The 17,936-nt window shown below is 37.2% G+C and overlaps 1 protein-coding gene across 1 annotated transcript; it reads right to left on the reverse strand.

Moving 5' to 3' along the window:
- Window positions 1-329: 329 nt before the first annotated feature.
- Window positions 330-2,880, reverse strand: LOC121266159 (ABC transporter G family member 20-like). Its single transcript, XM_041169896.1, has one exon. It carries the CDS (start codon window positions 2,772-2,774, stop codon window positions 543-545), a length of 2,232 nt encoding a protein of 743 aa, XP_041025830.1. The 5' UTR covers window positions 2,775-2,880; the 3' UTR covers window positions 330-542.
- Between the last annotated feature and the right edge of the window lie 15,056 nt (window positions 2,881-17,936).

Raw genomic sequence — 17,936 nt, forward strand, 5'->3', positions numbered from 1 at the left:
TCCAAAAACTATAATAATTTGTATATTTTAAGATTAAAAAAAGTAAGAAAAATGGTTTAACGACAAAGAAATCTCATAAAAATAAATTTATAAATTAAAGTGATTTGATGTGATACGTTAAATTATAAAATTACTTTTATTATAAAATAAATTTAAGATATTATGAAACGATAACAGTTTATGAATTTATTTTTATAGATTTATTTTATAATTGTATTACTTCTCAAAATAAAAAGCTACTGGTATTTACTATTTAGGCATACCCTCAGCTTTAGTATATCATATTCAAAGACTAATTAACAAGGAAAGAAACACAACAAAAAAGAATGTTTAAACAGAAAACACGTGGAAAATATATGGAATTACAGTTTTACATGAATGTAGCCAAGTGGGCAAATTACATCCCACTTAAAGATAAATTCAACAAAATAACAAAAGTTTACCCCCAAAAAAAGAAAATAATAACAATAATAGTAGCAATAATGTATAATTATCAATTTATATATATATATATATATTTAAGCTTTGTTGCTGTATATGTCTTACCTCCTCTTATTCTTGCTCCCAAACAACAAAGAAATGTAAAACAGAAATCTAAAGAAGAAACCCCAAGCCACACTGATCCACAAGCAGCTCCATTTGCTCAAGTCTGTGATTCCCTGTTGCTTCAGTATATCTAAACCCGTTGTGACGCAGGTTGTGCTCGTGATATTGAAACCCAACGTATTTCCCATGTTCTTCAACAGATCCAACTTCACACTCTCCGGCAGAATTCCGAGCGGCGTGTTGTCGAACATCTGTACCCCTCTCACGAAGCATTTCACGGGATCGTCGAATTCGTTCTGCAGAACCCCTTCGTAAGGATACTTCACCAGAGAGAGATAGTGGAACCAAATCCAGTAGAGTGGGATTCGATCCCTGCCGATGAAAAATCCGCTGAACAGAAGGAAGTAGGCCAAGATGGCGACGACGACAGTGTATCCCAGCATGACATGAGAGACAACTCCTGATAGGAACGTTACGAACGAGCTCCCAGCCCAGAATGCGGCAAATATTGTGAAGAAGAAGAAGAAGAAGCCGGAGAGTCCGCCGGCGAGGCCCACTGCCCAGAAGGTTGTGGCGGCGAAGGTGAGAGACAGGAAGATTAAAGAAGGGATGGAGATGAGAGAATGGGCCAGAACGTAGGAGGAACGGCGATAAGCATTGTATGCAGTTTCTCTCATGAAGATGTATCGCTCTTGCAGGAACACAGGAATGGCTTCGGCACAGGTGTAGAAGGTGGTGGACATGGCAAAGGCGAAGAACCCTAAGCGTTCTTGGGCTCCTCTGGGTGAATTATCGAGGCGCCAGAAAATGGTGGCCAAGATAATCCCGGTTACGAGCACAGCACCGAATCGGATTCCGAAGAGTTCGGGCATTCTTCTAGAGTTTGTGAGCGACCGCCGCGCTACCACCAGTATTTCAATCCAGAAAGGGTTGGCAAAAGTTGGAACCGAAGATGTGAGAGTCGAACTGTTGGGAGCACCAGAGACTAATTTTCCTCTGGAAATGCTTGCACTTATGGCGTCTTTGAGGGAAAGCTGCTTTGCTCGATTTTGGCTACTATTGCTTCTTTGCTTCTTAATCTTTGCTTGCCATGACTTGTTGAATTCGACTAAGCTCTTGGTCCCATCAGGTTCTTCCTCAAGCTCGCGAATAAGATCGAGGGCGAACTCCGTTCGGTTATCGTTTTCAGGGATCGGATGCCCGAACTCGGAGAAGAAGAGGGGTAAGGTAGCAGGAGAGCCGCTGTACACAGTCTGCCCGTGCGAGAGGAAGATTAATCGGTCTAATAAACTGAGAATTCTGTAACTTGGCTGGTGAATGGACATGACCACGATGCTTCCACTCTGCGCAATTCGCTGCAAAACCTTCACGACCATGAACGCACTGGTGGAATCGAGTCCGGAAGTTGGCTCGTCGAGAAACAAGACTATGGGATCGTGAATGATGTCGATTCCGATAGAAACACGTCGGCGCTCGCCCCCGGAAACGCCTCTATGGCCTTCGTCCCCGATCACTGTTTTGGCTGCGTTTCGTAGACCCAGTTGGTCGATTAGAGCCAGAACTCTGGCTTTCTTTTTGGACTTTGAGAGCGAGCGAGGGAGCCTGAAGTCTGCAGAGAACATGAGCGTCTCTTCCACGGTTAACATGGGAAACAAGAGGTCATCTTGCATAACATAAGCAGAGATCACCTTCAAAAGCCTGGACTCCAACACTTCCCCATTGAGTGTCACGGACCCTTTGAGGCTTTCCTTGGCGATTCGATCCGCGAGAGCATCAATGAGGGTGGATTTACCCGACCCACTGGCGCCAAGAACCGCCATGATTTCTCCTTCCCGAGCCTCACCGGAGATATCATTCAGTAAAATCTTGCTGTCAAATGCATTGTCGTCCCGAGAAAAGCACGAAGACAATGGCATCTTCCGGACAGCCTTGACGCTATACGTAAGGTTTTCGAAGGAGAGAACGAATGGGTAGGACGAAGACACGGAGCTACAAGCGAAGGAGGAGAGGTCGAGAACACGATGTGCCGGAGACTCGGAGTCGGACTGTGCATCCTCGACTCGCTTTAAGAGCTCGCCGAGGCTGGGAGAGACATGGGGTCTGGATCTTTGAGGGAGCTTTTTGAGCTCCGTTGCATGGGGATATTGGTTGAAGAAAGAGAATTTGTGGTCGGTGAAGGGTGATTCTGCCGACGACGCCATGCTCGGAGCTTCATCAGCACGAGACATCCGTGTGTTCTATGTTGTTGGGTGGTTTAGGCAGAAATTTATAGAAATATGCAGAGATAGTCAGAGAAAAAGAGTGTAGGGTTTGGTGAATATTGGAGGATCCAATTCCAACCGTTGCGTAATGGTGTATGTATAGTTGGTGAGAGGAGTTGTGTTGTGCATTTCTACCAAGTCAAGTCTTGTGCAGGAGATCAGCTAACGACACAAACTCTGTTTTCCCTATAAAAAAAATAAAAACAGAAATTGTACATTGAAGTTGCATCTGGGTTTGGACATTGAGTTGATATAAAATAATTATTTAATAGTAATGAAAAAATAATAAATAATTAAAAATATAGTAAAAAATAATAAATTATTTATAAATAGTAATGAAATAGTCTGAGTTTTCTAATCAAACACAACTTTAATACGTAATGATTAGTTTATAATGAAAATAAAGTTTATGCACCGATGTATTATAGTACATTATATTATAAAGAGAAATATTCAAGCCACAAAGAGATTATATAAAAGTAATCTCATAAATTGACGTGGTTTGATGTTGTTCGTCAGATTATAAAGTTATTTTTATTATAACGTAGATCTAACAGATTAGATGAAGTCACGTCAATTTATGAGATTGTTTTTATATAATTCTTTTGTAGATATAATATCACTCTATTATAAAAGAACATCTAACATATCAGATGCATTGAACCATATCAAAAAAATTATTTCTAAAAATCTCTTTGCAAAGTTAACACTTCTATGCAAATAACTCTGTTTTGAAATCATACATTTAAGTTGGTTATTCTTTTATTTTCACAGTTTCTTCAATCAGCAAGAACTGAAAAAAGAAGAATGCTACAGTCACAAATAGATTAAACAAAAGTAATCTCACAAACAGACGTGGTTTAATGTGATCTATTATATCTGCTTTATAATAAAGTAACTTTACAATCTAATAAATCACATCGAGTCACATCAGTTTGTGAGATTATTTTTATATAATCACTTTGTAATTAGAGTATTTTTTCTGAAAAATCATGTTATCATGATTGAGAGTACAAAATATCTATTGATACATATACTTGAATTGACAAGGAACCTAAAGCAATATACTGGACATACTTCAAGGAAATTAACTTGCTTGTGCCAATAGATATACTAGACAATACAGACAGCTATATTGAACTGGACACCAAATAATATCTTATATGCAACAAAATAATTTGATGGGAAGTTCCCTCCATATCTTTCAAAAAAAAAAAAATAATTAATTAATACACGTTAAGCATTTCCCCACTGCACCAAGAGCTACTCAGTACTGTCGTAATCAAAGATAAAGACTATTTTCATCCACTTGTTTTTTTAAAAATAAAAAATAAATTTATGCGCAGAAGTATTTATTGACGCGCCGAATAACCCGTTAGAAAAATGATATATGCAAGTTTTAAATACACAAATATTTTATAAAAAAAAAATGAATTATACGATAGTGTACATTAATTTATATTTATAATGAGTGTTGCATTAAGTATTGGGTCAGAAAACTTGGAGATAGAGAGTGAAAGGGTTAAAACATAAACAATTGCTTGATTGCGTACAGCAAAGAGTGGTGACCTAAATTCCCTAATTTGATCTCCACACGCCTTCATTTCTTCACGAAAGACCAACGTGGTACATGATGGCGTGCATATATATATATATATATATATATATGCATGCAGTAGGATTTTGCTAATTGATTGTGTTTTAATTGCCAATGCTTTAATTGGAGCTCCTTTTTTTTGACTATCATGTTTAATTCATTCCATTAGATTAAGTTAGGTATGGGTGTTATATCTGCTAGCTCCTGCTCTAGACTGACCTCTCCGAGTGTTTAATTTATCTACTGTTTGGACTGTTGCCTGCTTGGGTTGTTGTTTGTAGGCAAGAAAAATTATAAGCAAACCTATGCTTTCCCTTTTCTACATTGACATTTATAATTTCTTGCTTCTCGATCTCTTTATGTTAAAGTTGGAATATTATGTTATTCCTCAGCATTCCTTCTCAATTTTATCATATCAGTCACATCATTGAAAATATACCACACGCGATCGATTAGCGATCATAAAATTTAAAATAAAGAACAGCACTCCTCTTTTCTATCAATTATTTAATGCCCATTGTAAACAATTAATCAATAATTCTTATAGGTTAGGCTAAAGTTTCATTTGTTTTCACAGATAACATGAGATGAGATGAGTTGAGATTAAAGTTAAAAAGTTGAATAAAGTATTGTTAAAATATATTTTTTAATATTATCTTTATTTTAAAATTTGAAAAAGTTGAATTGTTTATTTTATTTTGTATTAGAATTTGAAAAAATTATAATGATTAGATGAGATGAGATGTCTTCTAAAAACAAACGAGGCCTAGATTTAATAATTTTTCTCATCATGAGTCACTATTCATTGCACACACTTCACACCCTATAAAAAATGTAGAAAAAGTTATCAGGTATGGGGTGTAGGCTACAGAGGTAAATAGTAACTAATGCATAGCAAAACCCTTCCTAATAAATATCAAGCTAGGTTTCCTTAACAGTACTTATAATTATTCAATTCTCAACTATTGTTTTGAAATGATATGATTAATTAAAGGGATTTAGTAACAGATATTTATTACATTAAAATGTATAAAATATGACAAATACTATAAAATTATAAGTACATGAACATGCATGTTAGACAAGATTATTAAATGTTGATGTGGCCAAGTCTTAACCATTTTAGCAAAAAATAAAGGGTGGGATTTGAGGCTAACAATTTTAGGAGAACATTCTCAAGATTTTTCCTAATTATCTCAAAGGAAAAGTCTTCCATCACTACTCCCCCTATAAAAACCAGGGATAGTTCCAAAAAGACATGCGATACCAAGCTGAATAATAACTCTGCGCTGAGTGATGAACACAGAAGATGATCACCAATGCTCTACACATTCTTTAATTTTCTATTTATTTTGCTGTAAAAATGGGTCCCCAACTGGCACAACCAAAAAGCAAATACCATTTACAACAAAATATTGAAATAGATTGGGGGGCATAGGCCGAGTCATGCTGATTTACACAAACATTGTGTGTCGTCTATTTCCTAATTTGTTATTTCGTTAGTTGCCTGTCTACATCCTTCTCGTATGGAGCTTGTCATATGGCATGGACGACACCCTTTCTTCTCGGGTCCCAGAACGTGCAGATCAAGTCCTACATTTCTCAAATCAAGGATCAGATCAACTGGGTACCTACACCAATTTCGTGGAAAGGATGTGTAGGCCTATTGGGCCACTAGCCATCTAACGAGACAAAAAAGGGAACATCACTGCAATGTGCAAAATCTAAATATTAAAACGTACCAAAGATTGAAACTGTAATACTCCGTATTTTAATATATTTTTATTGAAAGATTATTTTTAATAATTTAAAAATTTATTCTCTTATTTTATAATTATCAGATATTTTAAATGAATTATTTTATGATCTTTAAATTGTGAAAAAAATTAAATTATTATGTTTTCTTAATATTTATTTATTGTTATACGTTTAAATTGTTCTTATTTTTAAATTAATTGATTGTGAGATTTAATTATTTTATTTTCATTGTATCATTACGTTTAAATTATTTTAATTGATTTGCTATTTTAAAATCATATTCATTGGATCATTTTTTGTGACCTAAGAGGTGAGGATTGGACCTCATTTCTTTCCCCCACTTTTCTTTTTTTCTCTTTTTCTTTCCTTTTTCTTCTTTCTTCCACAACTCCTTCCCCGCGCTGCGTCCTCCCTCTCTCCCGTCCGATTTCTCCTCCACCCAGCCCGCCGCCGTGAGCCCCCATGACCGACACCGCCCCTTCCGTTCACCTCCCCATCAGCTGGCGACCTTACCTCTCAAATCTCAGCTCCTCCATCGCCGCCGTTAGCCTCCACGCGCAACACCCAGCAGCGGCGCATCTTGAGCTCCAGCGCCGCCGTCGCGCCACCTCCAGCTACCATCTTTTCACCACTTCATCCTTGACCTCCTAGCAACCCAATTGACCCAACCCCAACTTCGATCCGTCACCGGTGAAGCACAACCAAGTCCATCTCCGTTTCAGACTTTTTGGCCTTAAAACCACCATTTGCGCCGCCACTCACGGCAAACCACCACCACCATTGGCTTCACCGACCTCTCTAGGCCATATCCTATCAATTTCAGGTCTTAGTTTGTCCCCATTCAAAAGTGGGTATTTGAGACCCACGGCCACAGTGTATTTTACACTGTTACGTTACTGTGTCGCCACCTTTTGCTGCTCCATGATTCTTCGGAAATTATTATATAGCACTGTAAGTATTTTTCTAAAGAATTATCGTGATTTAAATATATTTTTGCACTAACTCATGTTATTATGAACTGGTTGGACATGCCGGACTGAGTCTGAGGAGTTCGGGAGTCGGATTGATTGTGGATGGAGTTGTGTATTTGGTTGGTATTGTGAAATGTTGGTTGTTGGTATGGTGTTGTTCATATACATGGCATATTGCACGTATGATCATGTTTGTAAAGGAAACTGGGTTTTCGTGTACATGCATTCATGTTCATGTGTTTCATAAAAACTGGGTTTTCATGTATTAAAGGATTTTGGGTGCGTGTGTATCACGACCCCAAGCCGAGATGGGGTATTATCTCGGTGGAGCTCCTCTAGTCACTCGGGAGCAGAATATACTGAGTGACGTCCCCTAGATTGTCGCTGGGCGACGATGGGATCGGACGAGATGGTCTCGTGCCTACTCCGTGGCCCCTCTATTGGTGAGGGCTAGAGGATGCTTGGCCACGAATGCGCTGGGCGCGGAACTAGGCATCGCTCGTTGCGTAGTGGGTGCTTGGTCACGAACGCGCTGGGCGCGGAACTGAGTATCGCTACGAAGCCAGGACGTGCGGATGATCCCTAGGGGAGATCATGGTGCATTGGTTAATGGAATAATGAGCTGTTTTCTGGAAAAATAGCATGTGTTGATTAAAAGGTTTTTATGTGATTCATTTTCTGGGAAAATAAGATTTTATTGATTTGGGTCATTTTTTGGGAAAATGACGGAGCATTCTTTTTGGGCCAAAATGGGATTTTGGCGTATATGGAAAATATCTATTTTCGGAGAAAATAGTATTTTTGGATTTAATGCATATCTCATCATATGCATGCATGTTGGTAGCATTAATGTATTTTTATCTCGTGGTTATGGGTTATACTTACCTGCGGTACCATTTTGTGGTAACACAGATTTTGATGCAGAGGAGGATGAGGGTGAGCCTGAGGAGTCGGCTCCGCCTAAGGAGTGATTGGATCACTCGCATTTTGGTTTGAGATTTGTAAATATTTATTTTGGATGACTGTATAAACTTTAAACTTTTTTACTGATTATTTAAATTGTATTAACAATTCTGGTACTTAGTTGTATTAATTATCCGCTGCGTTGTTTTTGTACACTGTTGCATGTACACACATTTGGCACTAACATTGAGATGTGTGACCCTGTTGTCATCATCCCGGCATCTCGATTCCCATGTCTCCTTATATGGGGGTCGTAGGCGCCACAGAAACCCCAAAGGAAGAGAGCTGGAAGGATATTCGATGTGATTTGCACAAACCATGTAACGCCCAAAACCTTAGCCAAGAGTTGAACGGACCCATGAAGAGCATTTGATGCAATAGGACGTAAATAAAGAGGATTCAATATAATTAGACCAGGTAACTCACTGAGCGCCTAATGTCCTGACTTAAGTTGAAAAGGTTCCATTTGAATGCTAAGAGTATTTCAGAATATTTGTGAATAGTAATGACTTAAGATATTTAAGTGAATTTTGTGTAAGAGTGTCGGTCTTATTGAGATATGTTTTTATGTATAATGTAAGTTGAGATAGTTTTAACTTTTTATGCGAGTTTGAGAAAATTATAGATCCCATCAATAATTGGTTTATTTTTGTAATAATTGAATAATTATTTACAATTACTACTTTTTAGTACTCCGGATAAATGAAATGATCTGTTTATTTAACTTCTAACTACCATCAATCAAGTGATTCGTGACACACATGTAATGAATGTTTTGGATAGAAGTCCATGTGCTGATGGTCAAACACACTCTTTGTTTGGTTGTAAAAAATATTTTCTTCAAGATATCATTCTCTCTCAAGAATAACTTCATACAATCTTTTATTACCATAAATCAAGAAGGAATAGGAAACCTAGGATCAAGGAATTTAGGCTGCGTTTGGATGTTGAGCTGAACTGAGTTCTTTATGAATAGTAGTGAGTTGAGTTGGTGAAGTGAGTCATGTGGGGTCCATCTAAAATGAGTTTAGATATGTTTGGATGTTAAGATGAGTTTAATACTATTTATGAGAAATTGAAAAATATTGTGGATCTCATACATAAATATGTGTTTAGTTGAAAAAGTTGTGGGTCCCACATATAAGGAGGTTTTGAGTTGAGATTAGTTTAGTAATTTGAGAGTTGGGTGTTTGGATGTTAAATTCAGCTTAAAATTAGACTGAACTGAAATGATCTCAGCTGAGTCTTGCATCCAAATGGGGCCTTAGTGCAGTCCCAAAACCTTTGGTCCTCAACAACCCTAAAGGGTAACTTATCTACTATCATCATCCTAACAAGGGCAGTCCTAATTTTTTTCTCATTATACTTGGTCATCTCTAATTCTTCTCTCCTTTCCCTCCAACTCTTGCCTTCAAGACCAAGAATTGTTGACCCTTGTCCAACTTACTCTTACAATTTTTATGGTAAAGGTTGATTTACTGGTTTATAATAACCATAGTCAGGGTTGTTATAAATTTATAATAATCACACTTGGGACTGTTTTAGTGATTTACTTTCAGGTTAATCATTCACCACAACCCCAACTTTTGCATCATATTAATATATAAACAACCTCAAACCACAACACACAAACAAAAACAGTTCCAAAAACAAGTATAATCACATTTCCTCGTTTGTTTTCATAAATGAAATGAGATGAGTTAAGATAAAAGTTAAAAATTGAATAAAATATTGTTAGAATATATTTTTTTAATATTAGTATTGTTTTGAGATTTGAAAATTTTGAATGGTTTATTTTATTTTGTGTGAAAATTTGAGAAAGTAGTAATGATTAAATAAGATGAGATGAGATGTGTTGTGAAAATAAATGAGTTAATCATTCAAAACATCCACACAAAAACAGTTCCAAAAACACAAAGATGAAAAATTAGCTCAAATATTAACTCCAAGTCGGGTTGTTTCAGTGATTTACAATCACTAAATAGCTTTACGTGTTCAGGTTTATCATTCAAAACACCCCCACAAAAACATCCCTAAAAACACAACACATAAATTAAATCATACCAATAGATTCGCAAAGTCAAATTGAAATTAAAACATATGCATAAATTCACAAATTAAACACATTGACAAAAAACACAGCCCCAAAAACACATTGACACACTGACAAAAAAACGCATTGACTAATTAAACATATCGAAAAAAAAACACATTGACAAAAACCCAGCCCCAAAGAAATTAAATCATACAACTGTTAAATATAAATCATACAACTTGACATGGGAGTAATGAGGTTCAATGTGTGCCACCCAAAACTTGGGCCTCAAGCAGAAACTACACATATTCCCTAGTGGTAAGGTCGGGGTATTCTTCTACTGAGGGCTCCAATACACAGCATGACAGCAGCGCCCTCTAGGCATTGGGATGAAGATGGGCTGCGGCTAGGCCCAAATAATCCAAAACATCCCTAATCGGACGACAAAAGAGAAGACATAGCCCCATAAAAAACAAGGTCATCAAAAGGGCCACCTTTCTAGCAAATCCTTCTATGTCAGTAGCCCTGCGATTGGGCCTAGGGGTCAATACGATGGAGTCAAGAACCCCACACGAGTTTGCACGAAATCCAAATCAGCTTGAGAAGTCGTGGTGGACCAACGATTGTCCTCAAGATCGTTAGGGCTGTAGGAGTTGTTGCCCACAGCCTTCTGGGAAGGGGCCTGAGGATGGGAAGAACGCAAGCCGCGGGAACCGAAAAGGGAGGCATTTTGTGGAGCCATCGGAGATAGAAAGGAGAACAAAGGTGAAAAGAAATAATAATCATTAGGGCTTAAGGGAGAATACGGCAACAAGGAATGATTGGGGTTTTGGAAAGAAGGTGCAACGCCAGGAAACAAGAAATTATGAAGAGATGAGTTCAAATAGGGGCTACGACGGTTAAACGGCCCCAAACAGAACTCAACATGTGTCATTGACACATGCCGAATGAGCAAATCCCGTTATTTGTGTTGCACAAAAGGACGTGGGAAATAAACTGCCCCACACCATCCTAGATGAGCGAAGACAAATTGACGGAGCCACCACTCGAAAACGAAGGAGATAATAAATGAAGACCAAAATTTGAAATTCTCGCCACACTCATGTGATAGGAATTTATGGGATAATTGGGGGCTAAATGGCCCCTCACGAAGACAAGGCCCTCAAGCCTGACCCAAAAAGAGGAAAGTAAGGAAGACCCAACATGAATGGTTAGCTCCAATGAGGCGGGAATATCAGAGATTCGAATAAGTGTGGGAATGCAAGACAGCACACCAACAGACATGTCCCTGCCTGGGAAGATTGTAGGGAGCCACACCGTATTAAATGGCCAGATCTATGGTCAGCATGACACTAACCACGACAGGCGTGGGACTACTGCAAAGAGCCCAGCCATATTAAATGATCCCATACGGGGAATCAAGGGCAAGACAACTCGAAGAAAGGACCTATCCATGACAGAACATCACAAAGGAGTCGTGCCTCATCAAATGTCCTAAGGGATACGATTGAAGGCACGAGCAAAACCTACAGAATTAGAAGCATGGTGCCATGTATGGGAGATAGACACCCCGAGCACAGGGAAGAGGCGATGACTCGGTCTGAGGAAAAGGATATAAAACATAACCACATGTAAGAAAATAGGAAATTCTTCCAAGAACAAAAAGAACTGACTTAGACATCGAAGGTGTCCCTAGACACCCCAGACCCCTTTACTCCCTAATTGTAGGTTACCGGCAGAGGTTGTCAGCGCTACAAAGCACGTCCGCAACAATAACATTTAATACGATGATTAGATATGAGCAAAGCATTAAATGCCAAATATCTTGATCAAGAGTCAGACTGATCAAGAAAGAGCATTCAATGCGAACGACAGAAGGCCTAGAGGGCGTACCACTAAGAAAATATGAGCGAACAATGAAACCTACAATATCACGATAGGCATGTCAAGGGCACATTGAATATGGGCATAAGAAAAGAACAATAGCGAACAACACCACACGGTCTAGACGTCAATTCAAGAGATTTAGGTACCATTTGGATAGTGAGTTGAGATGAAAATTGAAAGTTAAGTAAAATTTTGTTAGAATATTATTTTTTAATATTATTATTTTTTTGAAATTTTAAAAAATTGAACTGTTTATTATATTTTGTATAAGAATTTGAAAAAGTTATAATGAAAAGATGAGATGAGATGAAATACTTTCACTCTCCAAACGAGGCCCTATTTGGCAACTATATAAACCCTTAGAAATAAGGAGGGACACGACTATAAGGACAATGAAAAAGGGATCAACTAGAGAAAAGTCAGAGCTTCTCTATCTAGGAGGTGGAAATTTATCCTGTACTTATTGCTGCTCCTTGTCACGTAATTATTTTATATACAAAGAATATCAACATCTTGACTGTTAAACCCTTCTTAGTTTTTAATCCAAAAAATAGCCACTTTTATTACAATTTCAACATCAACATCAAATGGATATGGATTCATTGATCCTTCAAACAAAAGCTTTGTCATGAAATGATCTCAATCTTCAACCTGCTCCAGAGACAGCAAAAGCTATTTCAGATAAAATCTTGATAGGAAGGTTAATTGCAGACAGACCTTTGAACAAATATGCAATTTATTCAAGTATTAAAGCCTCTTGGAATTTTGTCCAAAACTTTCTCATTGAAGACATGGATATAAACAAGTTTATATTCACCTTTAGAACTTCTCAAGACAAGTTAAAAGTGCTGAATCAAGCCCCTTGGAATATCAAAGGGCACTTGCTTATTCTGAAACCGTGGTCTCCAAGAGCCACTCTCCATGAAATCAGTTTAAATCATGCAACTTTTAATGTACAAATTCATAGACTATTCCTAGATCACACCACTCTCAATAATGCAATAGAAATTGGGAAAGCCCTTGGTAGTTTGATCTAAGTTGAGGAAGATCCTCTTTATGGTTTAGTTTTCAGAAAATTTATTAGAATCAAAGTTGAGCTAGATGTCACAAAACCACTTCAACAAGGGTTTATGATGGCAAGACTCGGCAATCATGAAATTTGGATAGCTCTAAAATATGAAAAGTTATCAAACTTTTACTACGCATGTGGAAGGCTAAGCCATTCCCAAATCTTCTGTGGTTTCTTAAGTTTACCACCAACAAGATTAAAGTATGGCCCTTGGATACGACCAGAGTTTCAAAACAACTTTGATAATAGTTAGGCTTTTCATCAAACGGGTGTTGGGCAGTATGAAGAAAGAGAGCATATTGAAGATTTATCTCCTTTGGGTTCAACCATAGGCACTTATAACAAAAGAAAACAAGCTCTAAAAATGAGTAAACAACAGGAGCTTGCTATTAAGAGCCAGAGCTACTTTTCCAGTGATCATATTGAATAAATTTCAGCAACCAAGTTGGACTTACATCATTTGCTTTCATCTTCATCAAGCTCTTTGCAACGGGGCAAAATTTCCATGAGAGAGGACGAAGCAGCACATTATAGCTACAGTGATCCCAGCTCATTAATTTCTTCACCAAGAAACATTAATTTCTTCATTGTTCACCAACTACAGAATCCAGTAGCCTCACTTCGAATCGCAGCAAAATATCCATTTTGTCTCCATGCACAGAAGCGCAGGTGGCAGACGAATTTAGTACTCGGGTACATGAATCTTCTCATTTACTTTCAGCCATCGAGTCAACGCAACATCGCCCCCCATGGAGAACTCAATGGAAGCAGATATATACGGCAATTCAGAAATATAAAACTCAGAAGGATAAACTCGGGATTGGGCTAGGGCTTGGGTTAGGCATTGCACTTGGTCTTAATTTGGGTTCTCAAACGGAAACAATGTCATTTCTTATGAACCCACAAGACATTTATTCTAATAGGCCTCAGCATTTCTTCTTTGGTAATAAGCTCAAACTCCTCTACAAGCCTTTAGAAGTCACCAGCCCGTTAATGGCCTAAAAGCATAGCCCTTCAGCTTCAAGTGAACCAGATTTTTTTACCATGGTCACTCCTTCACATCCAACTCCTGAAAAAGTCTTGGAATTGCCTCCAAATCAGATGAATATTCAACTGGTAAAATATTAGATGTTCATTGTGCAAATAGTCCCATGCAGATTGAAATGGAAACTAATCCAAAACAAGCTGGCTGAATAATAATCTAAAAGGCTAATATTAGGAACTATAACCTGGATGTAGTTTTTTTATCGAAAACCTTGGTAATAGATGATCGCACCATATCTATTGTAAATAGTTTAGGTTTTCATCATTTTGTTCACACTCCAGTAGTTTGTAAAAAAGGGGGCTTGTTACTTTTGTGGAGACCGGGTGTAGAAATAGAACCTGTAAATATAAATATTAATGCAATTTCAGTTTTAGTCTACTCTGATCTTACACATCAACCATGGCTAATTACTTATGTATATGCACCGGCCCAATGGAACAACAAAGCTAGCTTTTGGAGCCATTTAGATTCATTATATCAAGTTGTTCCAGGGCCTTGGATTTGTCTGGGAGATTTTAACAACCTCATTGATCAATCTGAAAAATATGGAGGAAGACCTATCTCTTACAATCCAAATAAGGGTCTAAAAGCTCTCATGGATAGAAATGGTCTCATAGACATTGGCTACATGGGTCCAACGTTTACATGAACTAATAATAGACAGGGTCAAGCACTCATAAGAGAAAAATTAGACGGAGTGATTGCAAATCAAGAATGGTGATTACTTTTCTCAGATGCAACACTGCGACATCTTGCCTCATCAGCATCTGATCATCATCCTTTCTTGTTATATACTATGGCCAATAATTGTCAAACACCTTTTGTCAAGTTTGAAGCATTCTAGACCCGTGAGTCATTAAGTCATCAAATAATCAGTGAAACATGGAGTAAACCCCACCTAGGAGATCCGTTTTACATTTTATGTAAGAAAATCAAATCAACCAGAGAAGCACTTAAAGTCTGAAACAAAGATCACTTAGGGAAGATCAACCACAACATACATCAGATTGAAAGTGAGCTTCTCAAGGTACAAGATGATGTTATGACTCATTTTAACAAAGAGAGAGAAATATTTTTGCAACATAGACTTCATAGGCAAAGAGAATATGAAGAAATATTATGGAGGCAAAAATCTAGACTCACATGGCTTACCTCAACGGATCTCAATATTAAATTTTATCATTTGACAACAACCATTCGGAGAAGAATGAATGATATTGAATCAATCAAACTAGCGCCAGGTAACTGGTCAATGGACCCTACTGTTATATAGTCTTCTTTTATTAATCTTTTTAGAACTATATACTCCTATTCGAATCCAAGTGTTTCGGGACAAATGGATAATCTATTTGAAAAGTAAATTTCAAACATAGAGAATGAATCATTAACTGTCATACCAGAAGAAAATGAAATATTAAAAGCTCTAAAACAAATTCCCAGCAATAAAACTCTAGGGCCAGATGGAATGACAGCTCTATTCTATAAGCATTATTGGAGTATTGTTAACAAAGAATTCATACTGGCAGTTCAAAATTTCTTTAGCATTGGGCAGCTTCTAAAGCAGATTAATCATACCGACATTGCTCTTATCCCAAAGAAGACTAGTCCAAATAGTCCAAGCCAATATCGCTCTATCAGTCTCACAAATGTCATCTACAAGATTATAACCAAAATCATGGTCAATCGTCTTAAAATCCTACTCTCAAAAATCATCTCTCTACTCCAGACTACCTTCGTTCCAAGAAGAAATATTAAAAAAAATACTATCATAATTCATGAGCTCTTTCACCATCTCAAAAGGAAAACAGGAAAAAAAAAGTTTGATGGCAATAAAGCTTGACATAGAAAAGGTTTTTGATCAAGTGGAGTGGGATTTTATTTTTATAGTGATGCAAAACCTGGGATTCAATCATAAATGGATAAATCTAATAAATGAGTGTATAACAACAATGTCATGCTCTATTCTCATCAATGGTTTACCAAGAGGCTTCTTTAAATCTCAGAGAGGTATTAGGCAAGGTGACTCAATATCACCATTTTCTTTTTATACTGGTCACAAAAGGTCTTTTAAAGATCTTATTAAAAGCTGAAGCCCAACAGAAGCTGGAAGGGATTCGAATTAGCAGAAACAGTTCAACTGTCTCACACTTATTATTTGTAGACGACACAATTATTTTTGCAAATGCCACGAAAAAAAATGCTCAAAATATTTCAGAGTGTCTCGCAAAATATCAAAGTTGGTCAAGAGAAAAAATCAATTTGAGCAAATCTTCAATGTTTATCACCAGAAACACTAGCCAGGCAACAAGAATATCTTTCTCAGTGGTTGCCTTACAGAGAAACATATGCTAGAATAAAATATCTGGGATTACATACTTCCTTAGCAGAAGCAAAAAAGAAAACTATAGTGATATGTTGAGCAAAGTGGAGAAAAATTAGAAGGCTGGAAGTCAAAGCTACTAGCCCAGGCAGGCAGAACCATGTTAATAAAGTATGTGGTAAGTACGATACCAACATATCATATGAATACTTTCCAACTACCAAAATCAGTCTGCAAAATTGTAGATACAGCTTTCAAAAAATTTTAGTGGGGATTCTCAAAAGACAAAACTCATAATTTGACACTAAAGTCCTGAATATCTATTTGTCAACCGAAGAAAGAAGGTGGTCTTGATATCAGATTGATGGAAAAGATGAATCAAGCTATACTAGCAAAAACAGGATGGAAATTAAGTGAACCTGGAAATTGCTTGTGGCACTCAATTCTAGCTACTAAGTATTTGAAGAATACAACACTTTGGGAAGTTTTGCAGAAAGCATCAGATTCATCCATGTGGAAATGAATACTCAAAACAAAAGATTTGCTCAAAAAAGGTCTATGTTTCCAAATTTATAATGGAGAATCGGTAAATATCTAGCTGGATCCATGGATTCCTTCACTAATCAATTTCAAACCACAACCAATCCAAGGTATGGATCTAGAACATCTAACTCTTACAGTTTCAGATCTCATACAAATAAACCATTGGATTTGGGATGAGCCAAAAATATAAGATCTTTTTTATCAGGAAAGCATATCAGAAATACAAAAAACCACAATCCCAATACGAACAGATGAGTAGGACAAAGTGGTTTGGGCTTTAAACCACAATGGGAAATATTTAGTCAAATTTGCATATCAAGCAACAATGATAGATCAAGTTCCAATTCAGCAAAACCTCTCAATAGCACTCTTCAAGCCAATGTGGAGTCTTAAAATCCATGATCGTCATAAACTACTGATTTAGAAACTTCTTTAGAATATTCTTCCTGCTAGAACAAGTCTTGGTGAAATCATCTCCCACCAAGAAACAGAAGAATGTGTATTCTGTAACCATGAGAAAGAAACTCGGATGCACCTTTTTGTTAAATGTCCAATCAACATAATTCTATGGCAACAGAGCAGTTGGCCTTTAACCTTGCAAATTTGCCTATTGCTTCTATATCAGACTAGATTCAAATGGTTATATATTCGGGAAAAGAGCTGGGACTTCGAAAAGAGGAAAGGCACCACTTCCAAATATTTGCAGTCATAATGATAGATTTTATTTGGAGGAAGAGAAATGACATCATTCATAATCACACTTCTCTTTCAATTGAAGAGGCAAATGTTCAGATCAAGCACATCTATGAAGACTATAAAGAAGCGTGGAAGGCAAAAATTGATCAACAAAACAAAGAAGATAAATGGTATCCTCCTCCTCCAAACTATCAAAGTTTCTCTTTTGATGCAGCAATACTTGATCAATTTTCAATAGTTTTAGC

The sequence above is a fragment of the Juglans microcarpa x Juglans regia genome, chromosome 5D (genome assembly GCF_004785595.1).
Source record: "Juglans microcarpa x Juglans regia isolate MS1-56 chromosome 5D, Jm3101_v1.0, whole genome shotgun sequence".
Taxonomy (NCBI): domain Eukaryota; kingdom Viridiplantae; phylum Streptophyta; class Magnoliopsida; order Fagales; family Juglandaceae; genus Juglans; species Juglans microcarpa x Juglans regia.